A 12,817-nucleotide genomic window follows, 5' to 3' on the forward strand; every position below is an offset into this window, starting at 1 on the left:
GTTCTCTGAGGTATCGGAAACACTTAACGTACTGCTTGGCACATAGGAAGAGCTCAGGGTATATTTACTGAGAAAAGGAACACATCTCCTATAGCATATATTGTGGAAGGGTAAAAGCCAAACCACATTCTAAGAGGGGACATGTCCCTGCTGGGGAGAAGGATGGTGAATTAAATTGCTTGATGCATATGAAGTGCTCATGAATTCTGGGAAAGGAAAAATGGACATTTTTGTTCCCTAAGAGATTTTTGTTTCCATTTCCCTTGTTCACAATGAATTTTAATCACTGGTGTCCAAGTAGAAACAAAAGTTAGCACACGGCCTTTATGCTTTCTTGCGGTAGAGGCCACAGCTCGGATTTCAGACAAATAAGAATGTCAGCCAATGTTAATTTTGTTGCTATTATTTATACATGCTCTTTTCCACCACAAAGTGGAATCATTAGCTAACACGTCAGTCTCCCTAGGAAACGCTGGTTGGTGTTCAGTGAATTTTCGAAGACTCCTATTTCCTACAAATTCACTATTTGAGAAGGTTTTCAGAAAATGTCATACTCAGTAACATTTCCAAACAGCAGAACTAGAGGCCCAGGTTCATCTCCAATGAACTTTGTCAGGCCCTGTTTTCAGATGTTACGGTTCAATCAAATGAAAAATACAGAAATTAATCTTGGGTACATCTTGAAGTATTACCATTCCACGGTATATTGTTGGAAAAAAAAGATACATATGAATACATGTATATGTGTGTCTATACCCTTATCTGGATGTGTGTCTTCACTATGATTATCATTAGGGTCAGTGTGATGTATTGGAAAGAGCACTGACCTTGAAGTCAAATGGACTTTAATTTGAATCCGAACAGTACCGATTTACATCCCTTTTACTCTCAAAAATGTTCTATTTGGATAATACATTCTATGTTATTCTAAATAATCTTTATAAACTCTCTGATATAGTTATTGGCCAACAGTAGATGCTCAATAAAAGGTAGTCGTTCTTTAACAAAAGGTTATCCAACTCAACTTTCTCAACATCGTCAAGGAGGCACCACTCTGATGATTCGAAGAGAATCGTAATAGTTATTAACAAAGAAAAGAGAAGAAAAAAAATAGGCAGGGCTTCCCTGGTGGTGCAGTGGTTGAGAATCTGCCTGCCAATGCAGGGGACACGGGTTCGAGCCCTGGTCTGGGAAGATCCCACATGCCGTGGAGCAACTAGGCCCGTGAGCCACAACTACTGAGCCTGCGCGTCTGGAGCCTGTGCTCCACAACAAGAGAGGCCGCGATAGTGAGACACCCGTGCACTGCGATGAAGAGTGGCCCCTGCTTGCCGCAACTAGAGAAAAACCCTTGCACAGAAACAAAGACCCAACACAGCCAAAAATAAATAAATAAATAATAAAAAAAAAATAAAGGAATTCCTTAAAAAAAAATTTTTTTTTTAAATAGGCAGATGTCTATAAATCAAAAAACTGTCAAAAATATCAGGAAGAGGTCATGCCATTCCGTGAAAGGAATGAAGAAAAAAGGTGCCAAGGTCAAGGTCATCATTAAGCCCAGATTCTATTCCTAGCAGCCTAACATTGAGAACCCTCCTAAATAAGGCCTCCACGGGGGAAAAAAAATCTCCAAATCACCCAGAAGAAACAACTTTCTACTCCATTAAATTACTACAGTATGCCTTCCAAGGAAAGGAGGGATTCTCTTACTGGAGGAAATGAGACCAAAACCCACCTGCAAAGAGCAACAATAAGAGTCAGTATTCGTGTAGTGCCTCATGTGTTGAGCACTGGGACGGACAGTGCTAGTCTTTAGCTGTTCAACCTTCAACACAGGCAGTATAATTAGACACTTTTATTGAAGAGGGGAAATGTCTTAGAGAAGTCGTACAGCTTGTCCAAGGACACACACTTTAAGTGTGATGGCGATGCAATTCTAACCCAAAGCCTATCCAAGTTCAAAAGGGACAGAGACCTCAGGTTTTCTTTCCAATCCCATGTTTTGCCCCAAATTAGTGTCTTGAAAGATTGGACACAAACTCAATACAATTAGGGAGGATTCTGTGACAACAGGTTAATCTGTCAAGGATCGTGAACTACATCTGCTCTCTCCGCTTTTCAGGCAAGAAATGATGTAAATCTAAGGAGTCATTTTAGTAAAAAATGAACAATCAATATGTAAGGAGTATGTTGAATCCACCCTGATTTCAATGGTGAGGTGGAGGAAGTGAATGACTATGAATATGTAAACAGGAACTTGCTCCTCTATACCCGCCCCCAACCTCAACCCCTGCCCCGCCCATACATGCTTTATTTCAGGTTTAAGGAATAACCAGGCCCATCAACAACACCAGCTGAGTTTGTAACCCACTTACCCTTCACATATCCCCAGATGATTAATTTCTACAAGAAGTTATTTTTTGCCTCATTTTATTTTTCACCGAGGGAGTGATCTCAAATCTCAGAGACTATAGAAAAGTTCTATCTAAAATAGCTATTTAGGGCTTCCCTGGTGGCGCAGTGGTTGAGAGTCCACCTGTCGATGCAGGGGACGTGGGTTCGTGCCCCGGTCCGGGAAGATCCCACATGCCGCGGAGCGGCTGGGCCCGTGAGCCATGGCCGCTGAGCCTGCGCGTCCGGAGCCTATGCTCCACAACGGGAGAGGCCACAGCAGTGAGAGGTCCGCGTACCGCAAAAAAAAAAAAAAAAAAAAGCTACTTAAATCTAAAATACAGATTTAAGATATAGTTCAGGGCAGCTGTCCAGCAGGAATTATTACAAATTCATCCGCAACAGACTTCTAAACAGCCAGCCCCAGTGATTTCTGTCATTATCAGACTGATCCTACTGTAAGCCAACAACCAGAGGAAAATGCACTGGAGGTCTTCACCAACGGCTACACAATCAGGCAAAATATAACTAATATCAAGATATTAAGTTTAGCTACTAATTTATGTCGACCCTTTTCTCAGCATTCTCTGGTTCCCTAGGGACTCTGAAATAGAAACAATGCCCAGAGCAGCAGTGACTTTCAGAGAAAGAGCATCCTTAGAATCAGGCGGCTGTCACTCATTAACTATGTAACCTCAGAAGTTACTTAATCTCTCTGAGCATCAATGGCCTTATTTGCAAAATGAAGATGCTTATGAATGGCTTCTTAGGTTGTCATAAAAATTAGGTGTGACATGTCAGGTAATGATAACTAATGGTTATCAAGCACTTATGATATGCCAGGTGCTGGATGAAGTAAGTACTGCTAGTAGAAAAGTAAACTGAGGCACTAGATTTAAGCCACTTGCCAAAATTCACATAAATTAGAAAGTCATAACAATCACATAATTAGAAATAGGATTGGAGCCCAGGCAATCAACACAACCCATGCTCTTACCCCCCCTAGGCTTTACTGCCTAATACGAAACTCTGCACTGAGTCATAAGTCACAGCTACAGTTATTGTTAACCTCTCTATACCACATAAAATGAGGTTACATAGAACAACTGAACACTCATGCCAAAGAATACACAATACCTGGGACATGAGTGCAAAAGTTCTCCTTCAACGATGCAGGCCTCTTTCTCAAGAAGTTCAGGGCAGCCCTCTCCGCCTCCAACAGCAACGTGCTTCACGTTCCGGCTCCTGCTTCTAAATCCTGGCGAGAGGCTCCCTGAACGGCACGTCTTGGAGCAGGGGCTCCAGGAGGACCACTCGGTGGTTTCGCAGTCTTTCGGCATGATGCAGGACTGGATGGTCACAGGCAAGGAATCTTGCGTGCAAAGGCTGAAGGAACAGAAACAGAAAACAGTAGGCCGTAGACTAAATGGGTACAGCCGACATTATGAAGTGCCTATTCTGGATGAAAAGAAAAAGCCTGAAATCTGGGATAGCGTTCAAGTAGGAGAGTTTTTCTTTTTAAATGTTAGAGGCATCATGATAAAATACTGAAGGACATACATTTTAAGAATGAACGCTCTATTTCATCTGAAACTGTGAAGTTATTTCACTCTCGCAAGACGCATGTGTAAGGTGAGTCCACATTGTACCTTGTCCAAAGCATCATCAGAAATAATGGAGGTTCTTCTCACGTGCTTTCACCTCTGATACAGCCTAGAGTTACCCTTCGTTCAGTGGTTCCTAGGTGTCACACACTGTCCTGTACTTCACAGGCACTTTCTTACAACAGTCTCTTGAGTATATATATTATTATGTCCATTTGTAGATGACAATACTTAAGGTCAGGAAGGCTAAATCATTTGTCTAAGGTCAAAGAAAGGTAAATGTAAGCTTCCGAGTACTATTCTGTCCATTCTTTTAAATACTGAGCGATTAAAAAATAAATAAATGTGGTATTATGTTTCCCCGTACTGTTAGGCTCTGTGCATCAATTTCCTCGTCTGCAAAACTGAAGTGCTTTCAAATACTAACAATGTAATTGGAAAACAGATAAATAAAAAGATAACATGATAATGTGATGAACTCAACATAAAAGCACTTACAATGATGAGGAGAAAAACTGATGAGACAGTGATAGACCACCTGGGGAAGCTGGGGGTAGGGGTGAGGCAGGTTCTAAGACAGAAGGACATCTAAGCTGCATTTTAAAAGATTAATGGAAACTTCTCAGGCACGGAAAGAAGACTATTTTAACTCAAGGAAGTAGCATATTTGAAGCCCTGAGATAAAATTTGTGGGTATAGGAACCAGTGGTATGCTAGAGCTGGATTTACTGTTTAACAAGGACCAATCTGTAAAATTTTCAGGAATTTTGCAAGCCCGTTGATTTCATGTAAGTAGCTTAAAATTAGCCATGGTGGAAGTATTTACACTATAGAAACCAGCAAATGCCATAAATCAAGTCCCTTTACCCTACCCTGACCCCTTCAACCTCCAGAACTGGTGGTCAAATATTCACAAGCACACCAATGGGGGAAAGTAAAAGCCAACTTGTCAATTGTCATAAATGTGTCCATTTATGACACATAAAGTTCAAAGAGGAATGTGGATAAATATTAGGTATGTAGTTCTTCAAAAGGGATTTCCGGAAAGGCTAAGGAATTTGGATTTAATTGAGCATTAAATAATGTTAAAGGGAGAAAATCAGACTCATGTAGGGAGACAATATTTTGAGTATTATTGGCATTTTTTTCTTTTTTGCACTTTGTTGTTAGTATTTCCCTTATTCAGTCAAAGGCATCCATTACTTTGTGGAAGAAAAGGATAATTTTGACAGGAATGTAAATCAAAGAAAGGGTCAATGTTCAAACACTGACTTCCAAAATTGAGCCTATGAAACTTGGTGGAATAATACACAGGGTTTGGCAATAGTTCCTTTGTATGTGTTTAAAAAGAGAGAAGTATTAAAATGTTTCCAAATTTCTGACTTGGGAAAGTATGTAGAGTAAGGGAGCCACCAAAAGAAATGGATTATAGTAGACAGTGTGTAGGGGAGAATGAAATATGTTCATATTTGGCCACAGTGATGAGTAAAATATAGTGAGATTTCCATACTGATATTCATCATGAAGCCATAGAGGATTAGTATGGCTTTCAAATTTCACAATGATATAAGATAAACCTTTGGTCCAATATTTTTTAAAAGCCTATTCAGATCATATTATCCTCTTCAAAATGAAAAGAGCAATGTATACCTCATTACCATCACTCACTCCAATTAGATATTTGGGGGGCCTGGGATCAAGACAAAATAGGAAGTACCTCTCTTGAAAATGCCCCACATAAATCATAATGTATCATCACTGTACAATGTGGAGGAAAGAGGGAAGGCCCACCTATTTTTGGTTTGTGATATAATAGAAAGCTGTTAATCAACAAGTTTCTACGTTTTAACATTTCAGAAATTATTATTGGCTGAGTTATGCCCCTCTCAAATTCATATGTCAAAGTCCTACCCTCCAGTGCTTCAGAATGTATCTGTATGTGAAGATAGTCTTTTAAATGTGGTCACTAGGGGTGGCTCCTAATCCAGTATGACTGGTGTCCTTGTAAGAAGAGATTAGGACACAGACACATACAGGAAGAGTATGAGAAGGCTTGGAGAGAAGACAATGGTCAACAAGCCAAAGAGAGGCCTTAGAAGAAACCAACCCTGCTGAAACTTGATCCAGCCTCCAGAACTGTGACAAAGTTAATTTCTGTTGTTTAAGTTACAGTCTGTGGTACTTTGTTAAGGTAGCCCTGGCAAACAAAAACAGAACTTTAATAAAGTTTTTAATTTGTGTGTGTTTTTAGATAAGGAGTTTTAATTTCTCAGAAGGATTTTCTTCTTCCTTTCCTAAAGAAGATCCCATACTATACAGTTCTCTGTCTACAGAAGTAGTGGTTTGGTTCTTACCATTTCCTAGCTGTCACTCTCGTCTTTACTGAACTGACTCTTCCTATTGGACCAGAAGAAGGGGTAAGATTCCAACAGTACAAGTACTTGCATGGAGTTGCAGGGATCAATCAAGGCTTTTGTAATTTTGAAAAGGGCTCCTAATTCTTGGAATTAGGAAGGGCATATAGTCCACTGATTACATATTTACTTATTTTTAAAGTTATTTTTATTAACTTGCCTCCTTGGTTAAAAAAATAATAATAATAAAAGGTATGACATGGGGCCCTGGTCTAATGTGATCACTGAGACTTCTTTTTACCGAAATAGTGGAATAAGCACTAAATGGTGAATCAGAAATATGTGCCCTGAAATTTGCATCACAATACATTAGCACGACCTTAGTCTCATGGCTACTTAGTTTCATTATTTGCAGAAAAATAAAAAAAAGAATAATAAAATGTGATCTGCTTAGCTCCCCAGAGTTACGGTACCCTTCAGTTCAAGTAGAATCACCTTATAAACTAAAGTCCAAAACAAACATTCCTGCCTTTACACAGAATTGGGACTCAATCTTTCCACAGAAGGTGGTAGGCCTTTTTAATAAAACAGACATATAGTGTTGATTTATCTTAAAAAAAAAAAAAAGAGAACCTACGGTAATTAAACCTCCTTGAGATTTATAGAGTACGTTGTCATTTGTAAATTACTTCACAAGTATTCAACTGTAAAGGAAATCTTTGAAACCAAAAATAACTCGTTATTGTTACTTCCTCTGGAAATGTAAGGAAATCTCTTTACATACAAATTAAGGACAGGGCTCTTAAAAGATAAAAATCAACAGAAAAATACCCTCATTTCATTAACACTTCAATTACCACTTTAAAATAGTATTAAATATCTCAAACATTCAGAAGAGTAATGTAATAAACACTCCCATACTTTACTAGCAAAGGCTAACATTTACTTCAGATTTCATTAAATAAATAAAAAATGATAAATTCAGGTGAATTCCCTGTGTCTTTTGCAATCCCAGTTCCATCTCTCTTCCCCAGACACAGCCACTATCCTGAAATTGATTTTTAGTATGCTCCACCGCATTTTTATACTTTAACTAAATATGTACGTCTTCATAAATAGCATTCATTGTCTTGCATGTTTTTACAAGTCTTACTTAAATATTATTTTGTTATACATATTACTGTGGAAATTATTTTCCTCACTTAATATTATGACTTCTAGATCTAACCACGTTGATAAATGCAGATAATGTACCTTCATTTTTATTAGCGAGTAATATCCCCATGTGAATACAGGGCAAGTTATGTATTCATTTTCCCATTAGTACACCTTTTGGTTGTGCTTAATTTCTTATGATTCCACAGGATTATGTATTAAACCTTCTTTTACATGTCTCTATGTGGTTACACATGTGTGAGAGATTTCCTGAGTATTTTTGCCTGGAGTTAGGCCATAAATAGTCATGTAAACAAATATAATAGGTATTGTGGTATTTTCCCTTTCCTACACGCTCAAAATTCTTGGTTTTATCAGACTTATTTTTTCCAAAATATTGAGAAAGTGCACTTGGTTTTTCAGGTAACCACTGAGCTTTATTCATATTTTTCTCAAATCATTAGTGATTACTCAGATTTCCTATCCTATGAATTAATCATTCATATTGTTTGTCCATTATGGTAGGTGGACTAATGGTGCCCCCAAAATGTCCACATCCTAATCCCTGAAAGCTGTGAATATGTTACCTTACGTGCCAACATAAACTTTGCAGATGTGACTGTTAAGGATTTTGAGAGGAAGAGATGATCCTGGATTATTCAGGTGGGCCCAGTGTAATTATAAGGGTCTGTCTAAGAGGGAGGCGAAGGGGCCACAGACAGAGAAGTAGATATGATATCAGAATCAGAGGCTGGGATAATACATGACCCAAGGAATGTAGGCAGCCTCTAGAAACTGAAAAATGCAAGAAAACGGATTTCCCCCTAGAAGCTTCAGGAAAAAAAACAAACAAACAAACACAGAATAATGTCTTCATTTCAAGATTTCTTAACTTTTAGGCTTCTGACCTTCAAAACTAGAAGATAATATATTTGCATTATTTTAAGCCTCTTAGTTTGCTGTAATTTGTTACAGAACCTGTAGGAAACTAATACATCTATCTTTCCATTTGGCTGCCTTTTTCTTATTGAATTTCATAAGTACACACAAACAGGGGATGATGACAGTAAACAGATATACAGAGAGAAATACAGATTCTTTATAGTACCCTGTTGTTTTCTCTATATGCTACAAATAACTTTTCCCATAATTTTACTTTTAATTTTGTTGATAGTGTCTTTTTGTGGTACATAACATTTTAGTTTGTTTTTCAGTCTTTCCCTTTATAGTTTGTGCTTTTTTTACCACAAACAAGATTTTTTTCCCCATCCCAATGCCAAAAGTTGTGCTCTCATATTTTTTCTTCTAGAAAAGTTTTATATTTCCAATTTGATATTTGGCTCATCAGTCAATTTGATATATATTTTCATGTACTGCATTTTATAGGAAGGACCTCCTATTTTGGAAACATCAACATTAAACACATTTGTTCTTCTTGTTTAACCTATATAATTCTGATTTTCCCCCCTATTTTCAGTATTCTTTTCTTTCAAAGAGATTTCCTCAAAATTATCTTCAGACCTTTTTTTTTTTTTTTGCATTTTATTTTGCTGACTTCATTATAATAGATCCCATTCATTGTCCCTTTTGAGGTATTTTCAGTACTTGAATGGCAGATTTGAGTTTTTCAGAGTATGTGTTTTATCTGCTAGTCTTCTCTTCTCTCTTCTTCATAACTTTCTTTCCCCTGACTTGCTCCTTTTGAGTTGCTTTGAGAAATGTTTCTTATGCCTAAATTGGAGGCAAGTGTGATAGAAATTATGTAGCTCCTTATATTGGCAAAGGAGTTCAGTATGGTTTAACTTTGTATAGAAGTTAGAACCAGCTATTGTTACATGTAATATTTCAGTTCAGGATTTGAACTGAAGGAAGGGAAGAAAAGAATGTGATTTTTACCTTTTTTAACAAATGTGAAAGAATCAGTTTTAAAAATTTCATAATAGTGAGTTGTTTGGTATTTTTTACATGTATAGAGAGAAGACTAATAATCTATATTTATAACTAAATCATTGAAACAGAAAAAGAATCCCACTGACTCTACTTTCTTACACTTTGTTTTTCTTTCTACATCCTCTTCAGATTTGGCTTCAGGACTTTGGTTTGTGCCGCTAGTTTCCCCTTCCCTCTTTTTTTCCCTTCATTTTGGAAATAAGTTTCTGTATATGTTGTGATTTTAACTAGTTTGTTTTTTAATTAACCCTTTCTCACCCTACTCCTCCCCCCTTCCCATGAAAAATAATATAATAACCACTGAATTTTCAGAATTTAAAAGTTAACCTTTTTTTTTCCACTTAAAGGTAAAAAATATTTGGAGCTAGCAGAGACAAAGTGAGAGGCTTGAACCGTGGTGAGCTCTAAAATAGATAAGATTATATTCATGAAAGAGAAATGTCAGTTACTTAGAGATGCAGCTTCTGACCAGTAAACTGTAGAGATTTGTTATAAACATTGTTCCCAGCCCATTACCAACATTTTTACTGTCTGTGACAACTTAAGTGACAAAGTACTTCTTGGTAAATTCATGGGTCATTTGAGATGTTGAGTTACTTTAGATTTTTTTCAAATAAGTAAATAATATTCATGTAAAACTCTGGAGAAAGAAAGAATAATGAAATGTGCTTGTTGATAGCAATACATTTTTTTGTTATTGTTGTTTTTGGGTGTTTTTGTTTGTTTTTGTTTGTTTGTTTTCGGTACGCGGGCCTCTCACTGTTGTGGCCTCTCCCTTTGCAGAGCACAGGCTCTGGACGCGCAGGCTCAGTGGCCATGGCTCACGGGCCCAGGGCTCCGCGGCATGTGGGATCTTCCCGGACCGGGGCACGAACCCGTGTCTCCTGCATCGGCAGGTGGACTCTCAACCACTGTGCCACCAGGGAAGCCCAACAGCAACACATTTTTTACTTTAAAGATTTAAAAAAGGTCTGTGACCTGTAACATTAGAGTGCCCTCTCTTCTCCCTTCCCCTCCTCCCTTCTTCTCTCATCATTTTAATTGTTTGGCTTTTGGAGGCAGTATTGTCCCTTCTGACATGCCAAGAGCCACATGAAAGGGAAAAATATGTGCTTTGGTTCTGGCTTTTTGTTCCCACCATTTGCTCCTAATTGACTTCACACCTATTTGCCATCCTGCAATAGTACAAATCATGAATAAAAATAATTTTGATGTTTTGGAGTACATTAGGAGAACTTAATATGAGTTTTATTTCCTATCATTCCCATCATATCTCTGTTAAGATACAGGTATAAGGATAGAAATGGTTGGTGGTTTTTTGTTTTTAATTGGTAATACAGGAAGGTTTTCACAAAAATAAGTAAGATAATTAGTGAAACTTGTATCTAGAGCACTTAATAGTCTCTGTTTTCAATTTGATTCTTGATTTCATTTTTCTCTGGATTATATTGGCCTTCTACACTTATTACTGAATTACTTTACAGAAATAAGCTGGTTTATTTCTGGTGGAAAGCTACAGTGTCTGTTGAGTTCCAGATTTGAACATTCTTTGTAAATAGTTGTCTGCATGGATTATGATAAAGAAGATGCTACCAATGAAATAGAAAACCAACTAGATGTTATAAGACAGTGATCCTCATGACCACTCTAGAAGGCACTTCCATGCATAAGTCATAAAGGCCATATTCACTGAATGCAGTGCCAATGCCCCATTTTTATGCTTGTGACTCAACAAAGGCCTTTTCAGTTTATAGAAGCAGTTTGGGGTTTGTATTTACAACTTCCTTGATGGTTACCTGCATGTCCATTGCTGGCAACGGACTTTGTCATTAAAATCTGACTCCTAGGTTAAGGGAGCTATGCTGTGGTTTATTCTTTACTTACTTGGATAAACTAACTTGTAATAGAAATGTACTTTGGTTAATTCTGAAATGTGTCAATTTTTGAATAATCAATCTTAAAAGCAATACAGAATTGTGATTTATTAATTTTAAATTAAAATGTTCACATGTTGTTGCAAGAAAAATTATATCTGAATCAAGATTCATTTTTTTTTTAATAACTGCCTTTTGTATTTACCTTTTTGTCATTACTTTAGGGTGAAAATTCCCATTTAAATCTAAAAAACAAACAAACTTTTTATTAATTATTTTGCAAACATATTTTGTAAGTTTTTAATGTCCAGTATTTCTTTCTTATTTCCTACTTATTTATTTTTAATATTACCCGGCTTTTATTTCATGAATGAATATTTAGTATCTTTGACAATATTAAATGTAACCTTTGTTTTTACTTTCATGATCCTTTGCTCTTATGGATTAGAATGAAGTATCACAAGCACAGATTGGAAGCTCTTTGATCACAGGTGGGTCTCATCAAATGGTAAGCATTTCTGTTGGCTGATTATGCAGAACTCAGACCATTTTATTGGAGAGCCTCAAATGTTGGCCTCCATCAGTCTTTATTCTTTAGTTCATGTTTTTCCTAAGATAAGAACTCTCCTGTCTCTTGTACTATGTGTATAGAGCTGGCTGTCAGCTTTATGAAAACTGATTGGAGAAAGAGCTGTCAGGACACTCTCACAAACTATGGACAGATTTTCACTTAACCTGCATGTTCACAGGATGATGTTTCACACACTATGTCCTGCAGGTAAGGGAGTAATTTTTAGGCACACTGAACACATTTTTAATCAGAGCTGCTTACTACTACCTATAATTCTTAAACCTTCCAAGAATCTTGTACTAGAACAGAATAGGCTATACTGTGGTAACAAATAAACCCTGAAATCTCAATGGTTTAACAAAATAAGTGTTCATTTTCCCTTCACAAAGACTTTGATGCAGGTTATTCAGCCCTCTTAGAAGGCTCTTTTCTACCTGAAGACTTAAGGACCCAGTTTGTAGCCATCTTAAAAATTCACCATCTAGAATACATGGCTTCCAAGTTCACCATTAGGTAGAAAGGTAGAGAGAGCAGGAGGATGGCCCAAAGTGATTTATGATTTTACCCTAGATATGGCTTATGTTACTTCTGTCCACACTGCATCGGTCAGATCTCAGTCAAATGGCTCCAACATAAGTGCAAAGCGGACAGTGAAATATCTTTCTATGTGCTGTGAAAGAGGCAAAAATGTGATAGGCAGGGCTTCCCTGGTGGCACAGTGGTTGGGAGTCCGCCTGCCGATGCAGGGGACACGGGTTCGTGCCCTGGTTCGGGAAGATCCCACATGCCGCAGAGCGGCTACGCCCGTGAGCCATGGCCGCTGAGCCTGCGCCTCCGGAGCCTGTGCTCCACAACGGAAGAGGCCACAACAGTGAGAGGCCTGCGTACCGCAAAAAAAAAGAAAAAAAAAAATTGTGA

General features: G+C 37.6%; 1 protein-coding gene across 1 annotated transcript in view; it reads right to left on the reverse strand.

Moving 5' to 3' along the window:
- The window catches only part of THSD7B (thrombospondin type 1 domain containing 7B), a 758,467-nt gene that overhangs the window by 536,899 nt on the left and 208,751 nt on the right, over positions 1 to 12,817 (reverse strand). Inside the window, exon 3 of the mRNA XM_022569631.3 lies at positions 3,529 to 3,777. Within this exon, the coding sequence (XP_022425339.2) occupies positions 3,529 to 3,777 (249 nt within the window). The remainder of the gene's footprint in view (positions 1 to 3,528; positions 3,778 to 12,817) is intronic.

The sequence above is a fragment of the Delphinapterus leucas genome, chromosome 8 (assembly GCF_059928025.1).
Source record: "Delphinapterus leucas isolate spDelLeu-1000000601 "Yukka" chromosome 8, BTC_Dleu_Yukka2, whole genome shotgun sequence".
NCBI classification, from domain to species: domain Eukaryota; kingdom Metazoa; phylum Chordata; class Mammalia; order Artiodactyla; family Monodontidae; genus Delphinapterus; species Delphinapterus leucas.